Source organism: Mesoplodon densirostris, chromosome 7, assembly GCF_025265405.1.
Source record: "Mesoplodon densirostris isolate mMesDen1 chromosome 7, mMesDen1 primary haplotype, whole genome shotgun sequence".
In the NCBI taxonomy this organism is placed as follows: domain Eukaryota; kingdom Metazoa; phylum Chordata; class Mammalia; order Artiodactyla; family Ziphiidae; genus Mesoplodon; species Mesoplodon densirostris.
Genome location: NC_082667.1, coordinates 54,803,624 through 54,827,251, shown reverse-complemented (window position 1 = coordinate 54,827,251; position 23,628 = coordinate 54,803,624). Strand labels below are relative to the sequence as shown.

At 37.1% G+C, this 23,628-nt stretch overlaps 1 protein-coding gene across 3 annotated transcripts in view; it reads right to left on the bottom strand.

Moving 5' to 3' along the window:
• Positions 1–23,628, bottom strand: part of NARS2 (asparaginyl-tRNA synthetase 2, mitochondrial) — a 150,740-nt gene that overhangs the window by 22,307 nt on the left and 104,805 nt on the right. For all 3 annotated transcript variants that reach the window (XM_060103966.1, XM_060103967.1, XM_060103968.1), the window contains 5 exons: positions 19,325–19,457; positions 15,379–15,477; positions 15,242–15,279; positions 8,336–8,402; positions 6,709–6,846 (listed from right to left, as the gene is read on the bottom strand). In XM_060103966.1, the coding sequence (XP_059959949.1) occupies positions 6,709–6,846; positions 8,336–8,402; positions 15,242–15,279; positions 15,379–15,477; positions 19,325–19,457 (475 nt within the window). The remainder of the gene's footprint in view (positions 1–6,708; positions 6,847–8,335; positions 8,403–15,241; positions 15,280–15,378; positions 15,478–19,324; positions 19,458–23,628) is intronic.

Below are 23,628 nucleotides of genomic sequence, written 5' to 3'. Positions count from 1 at the left end.
AGCTGTGACAAAGTGAAAGAGCGGCATGGACATATATACACTACCAAACGTAAGGTAGATAGCTAGTGGGAAGCAGCCGCATAGCACAGGGAGATCAGCTCGGTTCTTTGTGACTGCCTGGAGGGGTGGGATAGGGAGGGAGGGAGGGAGACGCAAAAGGGAGGGGATATGGGAACATATGTATATGTATAACTGATTAAATTTGTAAAATAAAAATTAAAAAAAAAAAAAAGAAATGATGGTATGCTAATGCAGAAAGGCAAAAGTGGAAATAAAGAGAAGTAGATGGATTCGAAATTTATTTAGAAGTATAAAAATGACAGAACTTAGTAATAGTTTCAATATGGGAAGTGAGAGAGAGAAAGATTTCAAAGATGACTCAGGAATCTGGCTTGCACAATTAGATGAGCACAGAATATTCAAAGAAAATCAAATGTGGTGGAAGAAGGGGAAAAGAAGTGAAATCATGGGTTTTGGGTATGTATGTTAAGTGTGAGATGGTTTTACAATATGTAAATAGCAATAAGATGAGTCCAGAGCTCAGAGGAAAAGTCTGGATTTGAAACATAAATTTCTGAGTGTGTGAAAATATACAGTAAGCTGTGGGTACAGATGAAATCATTTGGGGAGAGAAAAGAAGACCTAGGATGGAGGCTTGAGGAATTCCAACATCTAGTGGATTAGTAGAAGAGGATGAACTTGTATAGGAGACTGAGAAAGAATAACCCACTGAGAAGGGAAGAAAACTGGGAGAATGCTGTCACATAAGCCAAAGAAGGAGGAAGTGTTAAGAATAAATCATAAATAGTGATGAATAAGGCTGAGAAGTGAAGTAAAAGACAGACTTCTTAAAAAAAAAAGTCTGCTGGGCTTAATAACATGACAATTATTACAGAGCTTCAGTGGTATGATGAGAGGGAACGATTAGTTGTCTGAATAGAAGTCACATTAGAGGGATGAGGAATGAGTGGTATATACTGTGGTGGTTATAAAACATTCACCATCCTGAAAAAGAACCTCATGTGAGAAAGCAAAACTTATACAGAGACTACAAAAAATAGATCAATGCAACCAGTTTTACTAATTCTTTAAATACTATAGAAATCTAGAATAAAGGAAGGCTCAAGGTGACTGCGTAACCTAGGGAAGTCTTCACAGAGAAGGAAAGCCTTAACCAGAGTGTGTTTTTTTAACATCTTTATTGGAGTATAACTGCTTTACAATGGTGTGTTAGTTTCTGCTTTATAACAAAGTGAACCAGTTATACATATACATATATATATATATATCCCGTATCTCTTCCCTCTTGCATCTCGCTCCCTCCCACCCTCCCTATCCCACCCCTCTAAGTGGTCACAAAGCACCGAGCTGATCTCCCTGTGCTATGTGGCTGCTTCCCACTAGCTATCTATTTTACATTTGGTAGTGTATATATGTCCATGCCACTCTCTCACTTCGTCCCAGTTTACCCTTCCCCCTCCCCGTGTCCTCAAGTCCATTCTCTAGTAGGTCTGCGTCTTTATTCCTGTCTTGCCCCTAGGTTTTTCATGACCATTTTTTCCTTTTTTTTTAGATTCCATATATACATGTTAGCATACAGTATTTGTTTTTCTCTTTCTGACTATTTCATTCTGTATGACAGACTCTAGGTCCATCCACCTCACTACAAATAACTCAATTTCGTTTCTTTTTATGGCTGAGTAATATTCCATTGTATATATGTGCCACATCTTCTTTATCCATTCATCTGTCGATGGACACTTAGGTTGCTTCCATGTCCTGGCTATTGTAAAAAGAGCTGCAGTGAACATTTTGGTACATGACTGTTCTTGAATTATGGTTTTCTCAGGGTATATACCCAATAGTGGGATTGCTGGGTCGTATGGTAGTTCTCTTCTTAGTTTTTTAAGGAACCGCCATACTGTTCTCCATAGTGGCTGTATCAATTTACATTCCCACCAACAGTGCAAGAGTGTTCCCTTTTCTCCACACCCTCTCCAGCATTTACTGTTTCTAGATTTTTTGATGATTCTGACCGGTGTGAGATGATATCTCACTGTAGTTTTGATTTGCATTTCTCTAATGATTAATGATGTTGAGCATTCTTTCATGTGTTTGTTGGCAATCTGTGTATCTTCTTTGGAGAAACGTCTATTTAGGTCTTCTGCCCATTTTTGGATTGGGTTGTTTGATATTGAGCTGCATAAGCTGCTTGTAAAATTTGGAGATTAATCTTTTTGTCAGGTGCTTCATCTGCAAATAATTTCTCCCATTCTGAGGGTTGTCTTTTCGTCTTGTTTATGGTTTCCTTTGCTGTGCAAAAGTTTTTAAGTTTCATTAGGTCCCATTTGTTTATTTTTGTTTTTATTTCCATTTCTCTAGGAGGTGGGTCAAAAAGGATCTTGCTGTGATTTATGTCAGAGTGTTCTGCCTATGTTTTCCTCTAAGAGTTTGATAGTGTCTGCCCTTACATTTAGGTCTTTAATCCGTTTTGAGTGTATTTTTGTGTATGGTGTTAGGGAGTGTTCTAATTTCATTCTTTTACATGTAGCTGGCCAGTTTTCCCAGCAACACTTACTGAAGAGGCTGTCTTTTCTCCATTGTATATTCTTGCCTCCTTTATCAAAGATAAGGTGACCATATGTGCGTGGGTTTATCTCTGGGCTTTCTATCCTGTTCCATTGATCTATATGTCTGTTTTTGTGCCAGTACCATACTGTCTTCATTACTGTAGCTTTGTAGTATAGTCTGAAGTCAGGGAGCCTGATTCCTCCAGCTCTGTTTTTCTTTCTCAAGATTGCTTTGGCTATTCGGGGTCTTTTGTGTTTCCATACAAATTGTGAAATTTTTGGTTCTAGTTCTGTGAAAAATGCCACTGGTAGGTTGATAGGGATTGCATTGAATCTGTAGATTGCTTTGGGTAGTAGAGTCACTTTCACGCTGTTGATCTTCCAATCCAAGAACATGGTATATCCTTCCATCTACTTGTATCATCTTTAATTTCTTTCATCACTGTCTTGTAATTTTCTTCATACAGGTCTTTTGTCTCCTTAGGTAGGTTTATTCCTAGATATTTTATTCTTTTTGTTGCAGTGGTAAATGGGAGTGTTTTCTTAATTTCACTTTCAGATTTTTTGTCATTAGTGTATAGGAATACAAGAGATTTCTGTGCATTAATTTTGTATCCTGCTACTTTACCAAATTCATTGATTAGCTCTAGTAGTTTTCTGGTAGCATCTTTAGGATTCTCTATGTAGAGTATCATGTCATCTGCAAACAGTGACAGCTTTACTTCTTCTTTTCCAATTTGGATTCCTTTTATTTCTTTTTCTTCTCTGATTGCTGTGGCTAAAACTTCCAAAACTAGGTTGAATAATAGTGGTGAGAGTGGGCAACCTTGTCTTGTTCCTGATCTTAGTGAAAATGGTTTCAGTTTTTCACCATTGAGGATGATGTTTGCTGTGGGTTTGTCATATATGGCCTTTATTATGTTGAGGTAAGTTCCCTCTATGCCTACTTTCTGCAGGGTTTTTATCATACATGGGTGTTGAATTTTGTCAAAAGCTTTTTCTGCATCTATTGAGATGATCATATGGTTTTTATCCTTCAAGTTTTAATATGGTGCATCACATTGATTTATTGGCATATACTGAAGAATCCTTGCATTCCTGGGGTAAACCCCACTTGATCATGGTGTATGATCCTTTTAATGTGCTGTTGGATTCTGTTTGCTAGTATTTTGTTGAGGATTTTTGCATCTATGTTCATCAGTGATATTGGCCTATAGTTTTCTTTCTTTGTGACATCTTTGTCTGGTTTTGGTATCAGGGTGATGGTGGCCTCGTAGAATGAGTTTGGGAGTGTTCCTCCCTCTGCTATATTTTGGAAGAGTTTGAGAAGGTTAGGTGTTAGCTCTTCTCTAAATGTTTGATAGAATTCACCTGTGAAGCCATCTGGTCCTGGGCTTTTGTTTATTGGAAGATTTTTAATCACAGTTTCAATTTCAGTGCTTGTGATTGGTCTGTTCATATTTTCTATTTCTTCCTGGTTCAGTCTTGGAAGGTTGTGCATTTCTAAGAATTTGTCCAGTTCTTCCAGTTTGTCCATTTTATTGGCATATACTTGCTTGTAGTAATCTGTTATGATCTTTTGTATTTCTGCAGTGTCAGTTGTTACTTCTCCTTTTTCATTTCTAATTCTATTGATTTGAGTCTTCTCCCTTCTTTTCTTGATGAGTCTGGCTAATGGTTTATGAATTTTGTTTATCTTCGCAAAGAACCAGCTTTTACTTTTATTGATCTTTGCTATCGCTTCCTTCATTTCTTTTTCATTTATTTCTGATCTGATCTTTATGATTTCTTTCTTTCTACTAACTTTGGGGTTCTGTTTGTTCTTCTTTCTCTAATTGCTTTAGGTGTAAGGTTAGGTTGTTGATTTGAGATGTTTCCTGTTTCTTAAGGTAGGATTGTATTGCTACAAACTTCCCTCTTAGAACTGCTTTAAGCAATTTTTTTTTTTGCGGTACATGGGCCTCTCACTGTTGTGGCCTCTCTTGCTGAGGAGCACAGGCTCCGGACATGCAGGCTCAGTGGCCATGGCTCATGGGCCTAGCTGCTCCGTAGCATGTGGGATCTTCCGGGGCCGGGGCACGAACCTGTGACCCCTGCGTTGGCAGGCGGACTCAACCACTGCGCCACCAGGGAAGCCCCAGACTATTTTTAAAAAGTGCAAAACTGAATGACTGAAAGGTGTTCTACTTTGGGAAATTATGAGAGGAATACATGGTGTATGTGTGCTGGGGTAGGGAGGTGGAAGTGGGATAGGGTGGAGTGATAAAAAAGCCAAGAGATACAGACACAGGCCTCTGTTTTGTGATGTAGGCTCAATATTGAATTATCTAAGATTGGATAATCTACTCCCTATTCACTCTCATTTTTTTGCTGCTAACCTGTGGGCCTATTCATTTCTCATAATCGATTATACCAGAGGGTTGGTAGGGAAAAGAGGAAGTAAGAATCATAAATCAATTGTGTTGCTCATTGGTTTTGGATAATGCTGGTGTGAAAGGTGGGGATGAATAAAATTGGTGGCTAAAATGTAATTTTATATCTGTGATTTTGAGGCAGAGTGATAGAGTGGAAGAGAACACAGACTTCAGAGCCAGAGGGAATCAGGTTTCAATATGAGCTCTGTCATTTACCACCCATGTAGCCTTGGGAAATGTAATTGGTCTCTTTGCACCCCAGTTTTCTATATGTAAAATGGGAGAAACAATGAGTTTCTTGTCGAGGCTGTTTTGCGACTTAGAGATGAGATGAGAGTGTTTACCTCATACTAACTGGTGGCTAATATTGTTGTTGTTGTTGTTTTTCGGCCATGCTGTGTGGCATGTGGGATCTTAGTTTCCTGACCTGGGGCTGAACCCGTGGCTCCCTGCAGTGGAAGCGTGAGTCTAAACCACTGGACCACCAGGGAAGTCCCCTAATATTGTTTTGGTAACACTGTAATCTGAGAGAAGACAGGAAATACATTCAAAGAGATAACCTTATATACTAAGATGAGGTCATTTAATTTACTGGTAGGTCCTGATCTACATTTTCCTACTGGTGTTTATCTAGAGGCAAGTGAAAAGTACAAGATGGCAAAGTTTAGGTTTGGGACCTTTTTTGAGATAAACATAATATATTTGTCTCACAGACTTTTACAATTAATGGTATTAAATATATAACTATCCAATACATATTTAAAGAGTCAAATATATTCTTATTCTATATTACTGCCAATTTTGTGAAGGAGAGAAGAGACAAAAAAGAAAAAAAGGAAAAAGGAAACAAGAATAATAAAAACCAACTGTAGTTGAGGGGTAAAGAAAGAACAGAGGACAAGAAAGGCTAAAGAGAGCAGACAGAGACAGACAGAGACAAGACAGGCAGAGAGAGAAGAGACGGTCGGAAGAGGACTGACCAAGTGGAGAATCCACCCAGACCTCTTCGATCCCTCCATAGCCTTCCCCTCACTACTTCTATTTGATATCCAAAGTACTCTCGGCTGCCTGCTGTTCCAAGCTAGCTCTTCCTTTGCCCGATCATGCCACTACTATTATCTCTTGCCCAACATCTCCCCTGCACTGCAGTCTCCTAATCAGTATTTGATAGGAGACCGGGCACACTGCTCTACAGCGCTCTAGGGCTCTCAGTAATTAAAAAAACAAAACAGGGCTTCCCTGGTGGCGCAGTGGTTGAGAGTCTGCCTGCCGATGCAGGGGACACAGGTTCGTGCCCCGGTCCGGGAAGATCCCACATGCCACGGAGTGGCTGGGCCCATGAGCCATGGCCACTGAACCTCCGCGTCCGGAACCTGTGCTCCGCAACGGGAGAGGCCTAAACAGTGAGAGGCCCACGTACCGCAAAAAAAAAAAAAACAACCCCCCCACCAAAAAACAAAAACAAAACACACTTCCATTTGCATCTGCTTAACTGAGAAGGACACCCTACGACAGAAATGAGGGAGTATGCTTATAGAACATTGGGATCTTCTTTGGGAACACATTTTTAGAGGTGCCTTTGAGAAATGTTATCATTTTAAGAGATATAAAGAGTGAATGATATAATTTAAGAAAATATACCAAAGGATAAATGAAATTAAATCAAGGGAAAAATCGCAGACTCTGAGATGACTAACCCCAATTTATTTAATGTCTTTTCTTACTGTGTGCTGAGGGCTGTCTTCATTATCCCTCATGTAGAAGGGCTTGAGTGCTAATGGATAATTAATGACAAAGACTGGTATGTCGCCACAGTGCTTCACCAGGTACTTTTCATGTTCAGTGTGTAGATCAGCACCCCACTGTAATGAGAAAAAAGAAATTACCAAAGGAGAAGACAGAGCTGAAATATACAATGCAGGACCTAAAAATAACCTGTATCAGTGCCAAGGGCTTCTTCTCCCTGAGGGTCAGGGATGTGTGGAGCTGTCTGCTGAGGTTACACAGATAAATAAACTAGAGAGAGATGTGTTAACAAGAGCATCCAAAGGCCTGGAATGATGAAAGCTGAAACTAGTAAACACTACGCTTTCTGTGCCCATCTCAGGGAGCAGCATTTAGCAGATAAATAGCATCTGTAGTAAAACACAGTATGCTTTCCATAGTGTATAAAAGCTGATTCAGAATCATAATTTTTATTAATATTGCCAAGAGCTTCTTGTACAGTTACTGTCCCTAAGTTTCAGGAAATTAAATGATGAAAGATAATATTCCTAATACTGAGTCTATCTCTGGCTAGATGGCTTCTCCCAGTGACTTTCTTTTTTTTTTGATAAGAGTCAACTAATATATCAGATGATCTCTGATGAATATTTAATAACACTGTTCATCTATTTATTCAGCAAATACTAATGTGCCTATTAAACCCCAAGTACCATGCTAGGTACTGGAAACTGGTAAGAAAAACAAAATCCCTGAGTTCATGAAGCTTCTAGGATGGGAGACAAACATTAAACAAAAAATTATACAAAGAAGTCAGCTGATTATAAACATAACAAGCACAGGGCACTCGTAACTTAAAGAGAGCATCTGACTTAACTGGGAATGGCGCTGGTGTAAGAAATAGTGTGAAGACAAAGGTATTACATTCTTAACATTATCTTACTATTCCCACTTGTCTGGCAATATCTTAACTATAGGAAAGAAGCACTGGCATAGGAATGAGGAGACTTGCTTCTAACATTATGTGCATGTCCACTGATAAATCATGTGGCTTTTCCAGACCTATATCCTTACCCATAAAATAAAGGAGTTCTGGGAAAAAATAAAAACACATAAAACTCAGTGTTTTTCAAAGTGGATCACAAATCAGAAGCCTCTATAAAGTTCAACGGAAAAAGAAACCTGTTTAATGTGTTGCCTAAACTTATTTGATCACATAACCTCTTCTGTCTGTCAACTGTTAACATCATTCAGAATGTACTTTGGGAAACACTGAACTAGTTGATTTCTACACTGATATTCTATGATTACCATTCTTTCTACAGAATTTCATCTTCCTAAACTTGGGAAACTTCTTTATAACCCTTTTGTCACTGCTATTCCAAATGATATGATTCTACTTCAAAATTATTTTTCATTCTAAATATTTCAATGAGGTTAGGCAAACATCAAAAAAAGCCAATGTACAGATAGGCAAATACTACATATACACTGCTAGTAAGAGAAATAAGGTTATTTTAAAGGATTCTTAATGAAATCAGATAAATATGAGAAACATATTTTCATACATACATACATATATATATATATATATATATATATATATATATATATATATATAAATACTACCTCTGGAGTGAAGGTGAAGTTCTGGGATGCCTGCTTTAAGATCTCCACTGCCTCAGTATAAGAAATGCTGGAGAGAAACAGGGTAAAAGCAGAGAAAGGTTAATACAATGGCTGTTGTTAACTAGTGCATCTGAAAACTGTGAAAGAGCTATTCTCATACAGTCTTTGAGATCATATTTGAGTATTAAATGATTGTAAAAATGATTATTGAGTAATCAGGAATTAAGGTTCACCTATGAGAGTCTGATCAGCATGAAGAGAAATGGCCATTCAATAATCCCACTCCTGATCCACTTGCAGTGTACACAGAGAAGCTAGTCACTTAAGCAAATAAAGATTTTCTCTGAATTCATGTTACGCTAATGCCCTAAAAGGTGTGAAATACTGAGGCTAAAAGAGCAAAACTCTCTCCCTAAAGCTGTCATTCATTCATCCAACATATACTGAGCACTTACTATGTGCTAGGTATCATTCTAGGCGCTGGAGATACAGTAAATAAAAACAAAGCCCCTGCCTTTAAGGAGTCGCTATCCGTATGTGTGTGTGTGCGTGTGTGTGTGTGTGTGTGTGTGTGTGTCTACACGCACAATGGGGGTAAGAAAGAGAAACAAATAAACAGAAATAAGCCAGGGAGCTATTGGTGCTATGAAGAAAACCAAGGCAAGATAAAAAGACAGAAGGCATTTGGGGGTGTTATTTTAGATAAGATGGTCAAGAAAGGCCTTGCTGAATTGGTGACATTTGAACAGAAAACTGCATGAAGTCAGGAAATGAGACATATAAATACCTAAGGGAAAGTATTCCAGGTAAAAGGAACAGTGAGTACAAAAGCCTGAAGTGAGGAACAGTTTGGCTCATTCAAGGAACAAAAAATTCAGTGTAACTGAAGCATATTGAACAAGGAGAAGAATGCCAGAAAATTAAGATTGGAAAGGTAGTCAGAGGTCAGATCCTATGAACTCTTTCAGGCCATCGTAAGGCTTTTGTAATATATTCTAGTATTGTACGACTGTTTAGGAAAAATATCATTTTTGGTTACCTCAGTAAGAAATCATCATGCCTAACGCAAGCCAAACCAAGAATTTGTTTTAACAGTTTGGATAGGTGATATATGCACATAGTTTTTTAAAAAAAATCAAGGTGAATAAAAGAGTACACATCTTTCTTCCATCCCTGTCCCATAGCGACCTAGTTCCTCTCCTCACACACAATTACTGTTATTGGTTTCTTGTGTATCCTTCCAGAGGGTTTTATGCATCTATAAGCAAATATTAATACTCAAGCTCCCCCTTTTTATAGATGGCAGCCATAGCATACATATCATACACACTCTTTTACGCCTTTTCTTACTCAATAATATACCTTGCAGATCTTTACATACCAGTATATGAAGAACTTCTTCACTTTTTGAGCTATTACATAACATTCCACTTTGTGGATGTATCCTAACTAGTTTAACCAGTCATCTATCGATGGATATTTCAGCTGTTTCCAATCTTTTGCTATTATAAATCATGACTACATATGCCTAATTTAGCTCATATTGATTTTGCACATGAGAAAAATGGAATTGTTGGATTCAGGAGTATTTGCATTTGCAGTTTTCATAATTTTGAAAGACACCACCAAAGATATTGTTCCCCTTTTACAGGGTTATTCCAATTTATGCCCACCAATAGTATATGAAAATGTCAGTTTCTCTATGTCCTCTGCAACAGTATTCTGCATGATTAAAAGCAAAAATATACAAACTTTCTGAAGGACTCTGAGTTAAAAAATAACCTAACAAACTTATTCTCTGAAGCAAAAATGAAGTTCACATCTATAATAACTAACTGGAAAGAGTTGTGTCAGAGAGTACAAATAAAGCCCCCAAAACTATGTTTTGAGTGATAGGTTTTTTATAAGACGGAAATTCTATTCAAACTAAAATCTAGTATTAAATAACAGATAATTTCTAAGGTAAGAATGGTGTTGGTGTTGATAGTAGTAATAATTTTTAAATGAGCATTTTACAGAAGGGAAACTGAAGCTTAGAGAGGATCAATAACTTGCCAAAAATCGAAGTAAACCTTGATGTGCTGACTCCAGAGTCTAAACTTTTAACTGCTGAGATAATGCCTAAACCACTTGGAGTTTCATATGTTCTATCAAAATAAAAGATAATGGGCTCTGGGTTCTCCCTTTGACTCTACCACTTAGTAACTATGTAAATCACTTCACCTCAATGAAAGCATTTTATAAATTTTTGTATTTTATACAAAACTCTAAAAATACAAACATTAAAAAATTAAGTATCTGTACTTATAAAATAAGGAGACTGGGCTATATATTAAGCTCTTGTCTGCTTAGAAATTCTATTGTTCTATTCCATCATTACTTGATATGATCTACTCATTATACTGAGAAATATAAGAGCAGTCAAAATGGGAAGCACTAGAATTTTGTATCATTGATACGTTACAGTTACACTATTAAGAAAAAAAGGACTCTCATGTCTAAATATCTCTTGTTATTCTAGATGTTCTGCCCCACACTCCTCCCATACCTTAAGTTGAGGCAGAACTTTCAAGTTCAAATTACAGTTCTGACACTGGATATCCTTAATGGCCTTCATCAACTCTCTACTAACTTTTCTTGGTATGTACAGGCAATAATATTTCTTCTCCTTCCCAGAAACTATTTCCAAAGTGCTTTGAGGAAAGGAGAAGACATTGTGATATTGCATGATACAACATCAAACTACCTTCATATTTCAAATTTTCTGTTGTTGAATGAAGAAAATTATTCTGAAACTGTTGGAGTACAACTGCTAAGTTACAGAGATTATTATTAGCATTCTTTGCCTCAAATTCACACAAATAAATGAAGAGCAAATAAAAAGGTAAGTACTCTATATTTTAAAAGCCTTAATACTATAAAGGAAATGTAAAATAAGTGTGTTCTATTTCTGCTAGATAAAGGCTAAATTCAAAGACTACACAAGTCCTTTAAATAATATACTTTCAAATAAAACAATTATAACAAGTACTCAAGAACACTGAAATCTATTCAAAAGAATACAAGTCATATGGTATCTTGCGTGTGGGTGTGCACATGTATGTATGTGTATTTTGGGGTGCATCTTGGTTCTAATTCATCGTGTTTAGGTCTACTCTCATATTCTCTCATGGCTTTTAAAATCTATGGTTTCAAAGTCTACAAACCCCCTCCATCTCTGGTACCCTCCACCCTGAGAATCTTCAGCATCATGTAATTTATGTACACCCTCTGGTGTTCAGTCCCCTCTGTTTCTAGCTCCTGGAACTTCTCATATATTCTAGTGGACTCAACAATGCATTTAAAAGAATTTAATAATATTTTAACTAGCATTTTTAGATGTTTTGTAGCAGGAGGGTTTTCATGTTATCTAGTCTTTGACATATTGCTTAAGCAGCATTTGAACATTTCAACAAAATAAGACAGACAAGTTATCACTTCATAGATGAGAAAACTGAAGCTCAGAAAGGTTAAAAATTTACTATTAGTCAAATTCGTAGTTGTAATTAAATAATTATTCATGCAAATATTTAACTCTTCATCTTTTTCTCTAGATGATAAACTCCATAAAAGGACTAATCCATGCCTATTTTCACTACTGAATCCTCAATGACTAGCACAGTGCCTAACTCATAGAAGGTAGTCAATAAATATTTGTTGAAAAATATGAATTCACTCATTAATGGCTAATAAGTGGTAGAGCCAGGACTAGAATCCAGGTCCTCTGAAACATAGTTCACTATACTCAGTGCCTAAGTAAAACAAACAAGCCTCTGACCATGCAGAGGTGACAACACCAAAAAATAAAAAATCACACATATAAATTTAATCCACAACTATGATTCGTGCTGTGTGGAATGGATGATGGTGATAGCAATGACCGATATGGCACAGCCCATGTTCCCATCCTCAGTATTTTACAGACATGGATTCTGAAGCACAACAGTGAGATGATACATAAGGGTCATAAAGATAGTGGGGGAGCTACAACTACTCTAGCATTAACTTCAGTGCCCTTTCAGATATATGAAGTACACTGGTTGAAAGCATGAGCTTTGAAATCAGATGACCATGAGTTTGAATCCCCACTTCATCTTTTACTCGCCTAATATCTTTTGAGTTGATTCTTCATCTACAGAAGGGCAACAATAACTACTCACAGAGTTGTTGTGAAGATAAAATGAAATACAATGTATTTAAAGTTTATCGCTGTCTGGCACATAGTAAATATTCAATAAATGGTGGATATTTTCCCCCCATCTTAGATCTTATTCATTAGATAGAAGTTGGATAACTTCTCTTAAGATCTCCCTAGTTTTCTGTTACCAGTACAGATTCCTTGGGATGCCTAACTTACTTCTTTCCTTACCTACTTAATTACAACTTTTATCAATATGCTTATGTCCATAACTCTCCTGTAGACTCCAGGCCCATACACTCAAACTGCCTACCCAACATCTACAACTGGATGTCTGAAAAGTATCTCAATCTTAGTATGTCACCTCATGATGATGAGCCTGATATCACCCCTCTCTCTCCACACACCCCCACTACTCTATGGCTTCCCCCATCTCTGTTAATAGCAACTCCATTTCTACAGCTGTGTAAGTCAAAAGCCTTGAAGACACTCTTAACTCTCCTTCTCTCTCTTTTTCACTCTCAGTAAATCCTGTTTGCTGTATCTTTAAAATATATCCAGAATAGGACAATTTCCCCTACCTCCATTGTTACCATCCTGGTCTGTGATAGTTAATTTTATGTATCAAGTTGGTTGGGCTACAGTACTCAGATATTTGGTCAATCATTCAGGATATTTCTGAGATGGTGTTTTTTTGGATAAGGTTAACATTTAAATCAGTGGATCCTGAGTAAAGATTACCCTCCATAACAACATCCAACCAGTTGAAGGCCTTGCTAGAACAAAGACTGGCCTCCTCCAAGAAAGAAGGAATCTGCCAGCAGACTGCCTTTGATTTGGCTCTTCCTTGAGTCTCCAGCCTGCTGGACCACTGCAACAGATTTTTAACTTGCCCAGCCTCTACAATTGTGTGAACTAATTCCTTAAAATAAATCTTTATATGCACACATCGTGTTGGTCTTGTTTTTCTGGAGAACCCTGACTTACACAAGGTTCAAACCACCATCTACTTGCACCTAGGTGACTGTAACAATCTCCTACTTGCTTTGCTGCTCTCACTCTTGTCCTACTACAGCCAATTCTCAACAGACAGCCAGAGCGATCCTATTAAATCCAATTGAGATCTTGTCAGATCTCTGCACAGAACCCTTCAATAGCTTCCCCACCTCACCCAAGTAAAAATCCAAACTCTTCACAGTGCCCTACAAGGCCCCACCTGATTTCCCCACCTCCCTCATCCTTTCTTACTTTATCTTCGTATCCTCTTCCCTTAATCACTCTTCACTATTACTTGAACCTGACATGTTCCAACCTCAGGGTCTTTGTACTTGTTATTCCCTCTGCCTGGAATATTCTTTTCCCACTTACCCATATAACTAGTTCTCTTACTTTACTTTCTTGAGATCTTTACTCAAAAATCATCTCAGTGAGATCTTCCCTGCCATGCTATCTAAAATTTCTACCTCCTCATTCTTCCTTTGTCTTATCTTCTTTCTCTTCTCTGGTTTCTTTCCCCATAAGTATCACTCATTTTCACAGACTATATGTTTCACTTATTTATCTTGTCTCTTGGCTATTATTACCTCCACCAGAAATATAAGCTCAGTGAAGGCATGGAATTTTATCTGCTTTTTCCACTGTTTTTAAACAGTTTTTAGATTTTAGGACAATGCCTGGCACATAGTAAACATTCAATATACATTTAAGTGAAAGGAAAAGTCTCAAAAGTCTTCACTTGTACTTCATTGCCCTTCGATGCTCTATCACAGGGCTCCTATTTCCTCCTTTTCTGATCCCACAGCTGCTGCCTTGTTATTGGGTCAGGCTCAATGACTCATCATTTTTAACTGGTAGCCTGAAGGTCTAGGCTGATACCTGATATTCTCAGCTCAGTTAAGTCTGCCACGTTTTTCTTATTCCCCTTCTCAAGGACAGGTTGAATTCTTTATTCTCTTAGAAGAAAAACTTCCTAAAGTTAACATAGCAAGGGAAAAATGATACTAACTTATGTTCAGAGACAATTTTCTTTTCTTCAGATTATCAAACTTACTTCCTCTACACATTGTAAATGCCCTGAATACTGAGTCTTATATGAATTATTTGTACTGCATATAAGAAGTTGCTTGTTGTTTTTTCCATATCAAGTATGTTTCATAATAAACTGTGAAAAGAATAGCCTATCTGATTAATATGGTTGGTTGAATAAACAACCAGTTCAATATCAAGTTCTACTTGAACAGGATTATAATGGAAATGAAGCAATAATGTATGTGCTATATTTAAAACACAGATCTTTAGGTTTTAAAATAGTGGCTAAAAAGACAATTCAGAATATATTTTCAGATTTTAGCAAGTGAAGGTAAAGAAAAAGAAGGAAGACTGAAATAAGAGAAAAACAGAGGGGGAGACATTACATGAATCTATCTTAAAAGCATGTTTTTTAATTAAGCCAGATTTTGATTACTAAAGAATTAGTCTGAATTGTAGGAATATAGTTAATAATTACTATGAACATTATCTTGCTATGATTTATTCATTTATTTATTCATGAAACACTGATTATCAACTATGAACCAGACATAAGAGCTATAAAAATAATTAAAATATGGGTTTTCTTTGAGTCTAGGGAGTGTGATAAGCAGATATACAAACAAAAAAATTTAATACAGTGTGATAAATACGATGATAAATTATGAATAAAGTTCAGAGAAAGTATAATATCTACTTACATTAGAAAGTTGTTTTTTAGTATATGTTCTAATCTGTCCTTGGTAAGAAAAGACAAAAAAGAAAATTTATTAAATGTAATTATATTCCTTACATGTAATTAACATATTTAAAGGGCTTCATCCACAAAGCTAATTACCTTTTGTCCAGGAGCTATGAATTTGTGACAGAGTTCAACATCTTCAGGACAATTTGAGAGAACTGTCATTGTTGTAGTCTTGAAGAGGCCCTCCATAACCTAAGAGAAATGATACAGAATTGCCTGACATGTAAGCTTCATGAAAAACCTGTTTAGGGCCCTGTAAGGACTGCTCTCCAGGTTTCAATGGCTACAAATCCATTAGGCCTCTTACTTCCTGAATATACGACAGCAAGTTAATTCAGTTTCCAGATTGATTAGAGGGGGCATCACAACTTCTCAGAGAAGGTTAAAAAAAAAAGAACAATGTCTGAACCTTCTGTTAACAGTTTCAATACTGGTATTGAAGTGGGCTGTCAAATGAACAGCTAAAACAAACTGATGCCTCTCTAAATTTCAGTATATTCACTTGTAGAGTCAGGACAGTTAACAGTACCCAGCTTACAGGATGGTTTTGAGAATTATATGAGATAATCCATGTATAAGACTTAGCTTAGTGCCCAGCTCAGAGAAGCACACAACAAACATCAGTTGTGAAGAGTGGAACGTTTTGAAAAGTGCATCATTCAGTCATTGGTAAATGAAAGTAAACTTTAAGATTAGAGAAGCAATGAGATCTAGCTACATCTAAATACATACATTTTTGCTTTGCTAACGTATAAAGTAATGACACAAATCAGTGTATAAGAATTCATTCTACCAGGGGTGTCCATAAAAGTCTCATGGGAAAAACTTGTTCTCAGAAGAAAAAAGTGACTGGAATGGAAAATATTTCTAAAATATTTTTAATCCAAACTAAAATTTTTGTTTTGATGTCAATGAAATCATATTGTGATTTCCAGATGTGTCCTCATAAAGACACATATATGAATTAAGACCAGGCTGCCCCACAGGCAGGTATCTTCCTTTCCTCTCTGAATCACTGGATACCCTATCAACACTGGAAACATAGTGGGGCATAAGCATCTGAGTAATTTAACATGGTCAGATATAGGAAAGAACTTAATTATCAAGTGACAACCAGATAGATTTATGTACATATATATTTTTTATTTCTTTTTATATATACTTTGCATTTTTATATTATACATATATTTTGTAGAGAAGTAAGGAATAACTTGATGAAAGAAGAGCAAAAGGAGGCTAAAGATGTTTTGCCTTGAGGCTATAACCACCTTCAATCTAGCAGTGAGATAAAGAAATCACTAAGTAACTGAATGATTTATGAAGCGTTATATCCCTCAATCACTGCAAAAAGTCAATGTATATTGAGAGGAAAAAAGAACAGGTAGATTGGATAGTATGCTTGCATTGTTGAGGGAGGGACACAATACACAATCGGTGAGATGAAGACTTCAACAACTGGGGCTGTTAAAGCAGTGTCTTTCATGGGCAGAACATTTCCATTTGAAGAAGGATATCACTGGCTTTTCTAACTTTGACTTTCAGACTACACTCCATAAATATATTTATAATAAAAGAGAAACTTAACTGAAGGGTTAACATAACCCTCATGTTTTTAAATATATATTTCTCAATGGCACTAATAATATTTAATTGCTCATACCTCATAAGAGGAAAATATCCTGTTATAATATTCTGATTTAATATTTAAGAGACTGCTCTTCATCAAGATAATAATTTCCACAGAATTCAATTTATCAAAGGGAGAAAACTGAGAGAAGCAGGAGTTTATTTTGGGGAAGAATATAACTTTTTCTTCTGTCTTTAGGAAAAAGTTTATATTCCAATTAATTAAACTATTCAATAGTGTATGCCTTGAGTACCACTCAGTGTAGTACCAAATAAAAGAATTACTTAGTTATAGAATACATAATTATAGAGCAAAGATTATAATATTTAATAAATTCTAACAATCTATGTATTATCTTTATAATCTTTCCCTCTGGTATTACATTGGGCAGCGGAGACAGGGACAAGGCAGAAATAGGAGGTAAAACGTGTGGTTCCATTCTTTACAATACTCTCATTGCCTGAGTGAAAGAATAATAAAGAATTCGGTGGTGAGCTCAAACTGAAAGCTGATTAAAGAATTTTACTGACTCGGTGAGGCTCAGATTCTGAATCCCTAAATCTAGAAAGGGATTAACTCAACAGTGTTCCTATTGACATTTTTGGCCAGATAATTCTTCACTGGTGGGGAGGGGGCTGTGCATTGCAGGATACTGAACAACATCCCTAGCCTTTACCCACTAGATGCCAGTAGCAACCCATCTTCCCTACTCCCCCACCCACTCCCTAGTAGGGACACCGAAAATATCCCCTGGGGGACACTGGTCTAGAGAAATCAGTGGGAGATGTTAAAGGGGTATATGCAAGTGGACACTGTGGTGTGTGGCCACAACATCCCTTCAGGACCAAGATCTTTATCCGCTAGGAACAGTAACTGCTGATGGTACATAGTTGGGCCCCTCTTCAGGAACTGCCCAGGCCAGGAGGACTGCCTTACCCAAGGTTACACCCCTTCCCAAGCTAGCCCTCATCCAATGACTGGCTCACAGGAGGAGGCACTTGCCCTCCTATGGGACAACTATGAAAGACCATTCTAGCTCCCAAGTTTCTCACGGAATTGGCTAAGGTATCTGTTTGTAAATGCATCACAGTTTAACTTGTTTCTCTGCCCAATGCTACTTTCTTCCTTTCCTCACAGATATTTCTCTTGAGATCATTCCCCAGTAATACCTGCACACAAATCTCTGCTTTAGGGTTTATTTACTAGGAAATCCAACCTAAGACAGGATAATAAAATTGTGACTCCATTCTATTTGGGAGTATACATGGTATTTCTGTTTTAAGTGGAATTGGGTCATTTACTGGGTAAATAAGAGTAGAATGAAAGAAGTAAGAGTTGATGAAAATTGCTAAAATAAACATCCTGTAATTAGAATTCCAAACTAAGATATTAACCAAAATGGTAGTGGATAGAGAATTCATAACAACAGTTAACACATTCTGGGTACTTACTAAGTGTCATGAACTATGCTAAGTACCTTATATATATTATCTGTCTAATCCTATGAATTAACCTATGAAATAGGAATTATTATTCCCATTTTATAGATAAAAAAAACTGAGGCTCAGAGAAATTAAGTCCCATGTCTTAGGTCACATAGCCAGTAAGTGATGGAGCTAAGAATCAAATCCTGGTCCATCCATCTCCAGACTTGTGTGCTCTATATGGATTTATGGCCACAGCCTCCTGAAAAGGCTCCCACCCCTATTTTTATCTCCCTCTAAATCAATTTTCATAATGCTGCTAGAGAGATACTTTTAAAATATAACTCTGACCATGGCCTTTCCCAGCTGAGAACTTTCTCCTTTATCTTTTGGATTAAGTTCAAACTCCTCAGCATGGCATTTAAATACAGTCCTTCTTTCATGAGCTGACTCTTGACTATATCTCCAGCTTCATCCCTGTCCCAGAGCTCTGACAGCTCCTGTGGATGCTTTCTAATACTACAGCTATAGACATGTTTCTCTAACTATAAAGACGTTTTGTTTATTTGCTTAGCAAATATCAAGAGCTACTATTTACTAAGCCTGCTTTGTGCCAGATCCCATACTAGATGCTTTACATTATACATACATAATCTTTCATTTACGTCTCACAATAACCTAATGAAATAGCTACTATTATTCTCATTTTATAGCTGAGGAAGCTAAAGATCACTAAGGTTAGGTAACATCATAACAAAGTTAATGGCAGAGCCTGGACATGAACTTAAAATCTGTTTGACTCCTGTACTTTAAAAACTATTACACTAACAGCATTCAGTAGATGTTTATTAAATTAATTAGTTCTCCATCTTCTTCATTCTAAGAACACCTGTAAGGCACAGATGTCGGAGGTAAAAATGTATACAGAAGCATTTTAATGTCACAGATGCCTGATATTTAGAAACTATTTTAAAACTTGAGTACCTACCTGCATGAGATCTTGAAGGCTCTCAAGAAAAGAAATCTCTGCTTCTACCATATAAAACTCTGCCAGGTGTCTCCGGCTCTGAGAATTCTCTGCTCGGAATGTTGGACCAAAGGTAAACACTTGAGTAAAAGCTCTGCAATTCAAGATTAACAGTGTAAAAATAGGATTCACATGATTAATTTTAAGTATTTAAAATATTCAGTAAGCTCTTAAGAAAAAAAAAAGTTCTGAGCCTCTGTCTTGTCCACAAATCCACACATATTAGCTGCTACATTTCTTTAATGGGTGATTATAATAGTTTCATTAAAAATGTTACATTTATAGAAACCATTTTATTCCAAAGGAATTTGCAAATGCTTTACAAACCCTATGGCTTACTAAATATAGAATTATAACCACTTCTGGATGCACTCTACTGCAGCTGCCTTAAACAGCAGGCAAGTACATTTCACAGCAATTGAGAACAAAGTAAAGGAAAAATACCACAGCCCAAGAAGCCACGCAGAGAATCTACATAGTAACAGTTAAAACCAGAATTTCATGTGGATAAGGCAAGCCAATCATTTTCTAAATATATGAAAAAAAAATCAGATATGTATGGTGATTTGCCTTGTTAGGCCTACTCAAGTCCTTTACGCCCACCTAGGAGTTGTTTTTTTTTTTGTGTGGTACGCGGGCCTCTCACTGTTGTGGCCTCTCCCGTTGCGGAGCACAGGCTCCGGACGCGCAGGCTCAACGGCCGTGGCTCACAGGCCCAGCCGCTCCGCGGCATGTGGGATCCTCCCGGACTGGGGCACGAACCCATGTCCCCTGCATTGGCAGGCGGACTCTCAACCACTGGGCCACCAGGGAAGTCCCCCCCACTTCTTTAAATTTATTTATTTAATTTATTTATTTTTGGCTGGTTGGGTCTTGGTTGTTGTGCATGGGTTTTCTCTAGTTGCAGTGAGCTGGGGCTACTCTTCATTGCGGTGTGTGGGCTTCTCATTGCAGTGGCTTCTCTCGTTGCTGAGCATGGGCTCTAGGCCCGCAGGCTTCAGTAGTTGTGCCATTTGGGCTCAGTAGTTGTGGCGCACAGGCTTAGCTGCTCTGCAGCTTGTGGGATCTTCCCGGACCAGGGATCAAACCCGTGTCCCCTGCATCAGCAGGCGGATTCTTAACCACTGCGCCACCAGGGAAGTCCCGAGGACCAAGTAATCTTTGAATTTTAAGGTTTTGCTAGAACAAAGTAAGAGGTTTGGGGCTCCTTAGCTGTTATCCTCAACACTCTTCATTTATCATCAGTCAAATAATATCAAGATCAGAAAACAGAACAGAAAATGGATTGTAGATATACATACCAGTGTTTTTGTTGTTGTTGTTGTTGTTGTTTTAAGTAAAGATACTCTGGGAAATTAAATAGTAAAACAATTACAGTGGAAATCATGAGATTTATATTTTCTTTCAAAGGCCATTTCAGTTAAGGCCTAGTTGGTAAGAAGCTTAGGAATTTATGTTTTGGTTCTACAGCCACCTTTCTGAGACCATGATCAGTTAACCTCCGAGAATCTTAGTTTTTAATGGAAAAACAAACCGTAAGAATTCAAAATATTACTATGATAACCTCTCCCCCAAGATTCAGATCCAGACTTGCCTACTAGAATGTTCCTAAAAACACTGACCGTATCTTGTCCAAAATGAAAACTCTTGCCTTGCTCCCCAAAACAAGCAAAAACAAAATAATGAACAGTACATTTTCCCCAGCTCTGTTAATCTCAGTTAACCCACCTCACCACCCAAGCCAGATCCCCATCCCTCCCTCACCACCCACACACTTCCCTATCATATTGATCACAGAATTATATTGTTTATACCTAGGAAAACTCTTGCAGATCTAGAGACTCTTCTTTATTTCCACAAATATTGTCTTAGTGTCAACTCTTGTGTCTGCCACCTGCCTTTCTTCCTCCAGTCCCAAACTACTGTAAGTTTTCAAACTCAAATCTGATTATATCAGCCGTAATTTAAAAATCTTCAATGGTTCTCCCCTACTCAAAGGTTAAAATTCAAACTCCTAACTTTGACTGGACTTTCCTTCACAAAGCCTTTTCTCCAGCACACTGAGGATACTCTCCTTACATGCCCTGCAGGCCTTTAGGCTTTTTCATTGGCTGCCCCCTCTCTGTAGTGCCCGTCCTTTGTTCCTCTCTCTCCAAATGGCAAATTCCCATCCATCCTTCAAGACTTGACTTAAATGTCACTTTCTCTTTGTAACCTTACCATATACCCGTAAATTTATTGTTCCCTCCTTTCTATGACTGTAACACTCTGTTTATACATTTATTATACAGACTGTATCACTTAGAAATATAATTGTGCATTTTGTATCTTTCTCCCTCAATAAACTATGAAATTTTCTGCAGTAGGAATAATGTTTTATTCATCTTTGCAACTTTAGTGCCTAAGATAAAACAGGTGCTCAAGTTGAATGAATAATAATGAGGATGACAGGCTTCTTCAGCTATAAACTGGAAAAGCACAACATCCTTATAAACAGTAACATTACAAATAAAGTACAGAAAAATACTCAGATATATTTTACTGTGGCTGTTACTCAATAGCTAAAAATGGGTCAAACAATTTAGGTCTGCCCCAAACAATAAATTCAAAAATTACAGGACCTCGAGCTTCTAATCTATGACTATGCAATCTCTAGGTAGGTTGGCAACAGTATATTTAAATAAATAAAACGACATTCTTTTCTGGCACTGCATCACAGGAAATTGTACATACAGATGTTCACTAATAACAAAAAATATTCTATTGAAATTTTCCAGGGCATAAACAGAAACTCCATGGCATAGGTGGAATTTACTTTGGAGGCTCTGAGGAAGACTTCTAAGAAATGGGCAGTTATCATCCTGAAACACAAGGAGGCCAATGGGATTGCTGTTCAAAAGAGACACATTATATATGTATTAAGGTACTAGATACAGAGAAAACAGCAGTATCTAAAAGGAACTACAGATTCAAGTCACAAGGGCACCTACTTCTCACATGGATAGGGAGGGAGCTCCAAGATGTTTAACAATAGGGATTTTTTATTTAACAATGGTTAATGATTTTCTCTAGCAATACATGGTAAACTCTCTTGTATAAAATATAGAAGAGGATCAAGGATTTTTATTTTAGTAAGGCTTAGATTCTAATTGTGGTACCCAAAAGTTAAGTATTATTCTAATAGAGTAAATAAAAATCAATGGCCATGGTGCTTTCTCTGAATTAACAAAAAGATAAAATAAGCTGGAAGGTATGTTGACAAATTGCCTAATTTGGCATCAAGTTGTTAAGCAGATAAATGTTTAAATCATTCAATAAAGATCACCCCACGTCAGCGTCCAGTGTTCTATAATACAGTAATGAAAGTAGTAGTAGTGATAGTGGCTACCATTAGCAAGTGCTCCTTGTGGGCCAGGCATTAGATGTGAGAACCTTACAGTTAACTCCTTTAATATAACTCAATAAAGGATATATTGTTACTTCTATTTTTCAGTCTAAGAAACTGAAGTTCAGAGAGGTTAAGAAACTTTTCCAAAAGTCATAGAGTCATAGCCTAACAATTGGTAGAGGCCAGATTCAAATCTAGCTCTGACTCTAATGATCACAGCCTTCATTATGATATTAAAATAATGATGCTCATAACTGAACATGGACAAACCCAGTAAATAAGAGAGAAAAATATGTAATATGCGCTCCCCACCTTCTCAAAGATAACAAGGGCGAGTAGTTTGGTATATTTCTCTTCCTTGTGAATAGCTTATTTGTTTTATGTATTAAAATTATAGCTCCCTAGGATATGTTGCTTTCATGCAAATAATGAGAAGATAAATTTTAATCAATATTTTGTAAACTTTAGCAAGACATTTAGCCTTTCTGGTCTTCAAATTCTTACATGAGTGGGAGGTGCAGGCAGTTTGGCATTATTCTCTAGTATCTTTTACAATAAGTTTGTTTCTAGGTCCATGTGAAATCACTATTATTTTAATTTATGCTGATTTCTTCTTTTTACTCAGTCTTCCACACACATGAAAGCAATTTGCAGCAAGGCTTGGCCCAAGCAATAGTTAAAATAAGATCCGAGAACAAGGCCTTTACTAAAATAAGATACAAAACCAGGTGAAAGGCCAGTACTGCTGTGAGACGAGACCAGCAGAAAAAGAAAACACTCAGTACTAAGAATCATTCTTGTGCCAATTATGGAGAAAGGAAAGCTATATATGGAAAGTCCATGAGCTTGGAGTTGATGTTTAAGATAACAAAAGTAC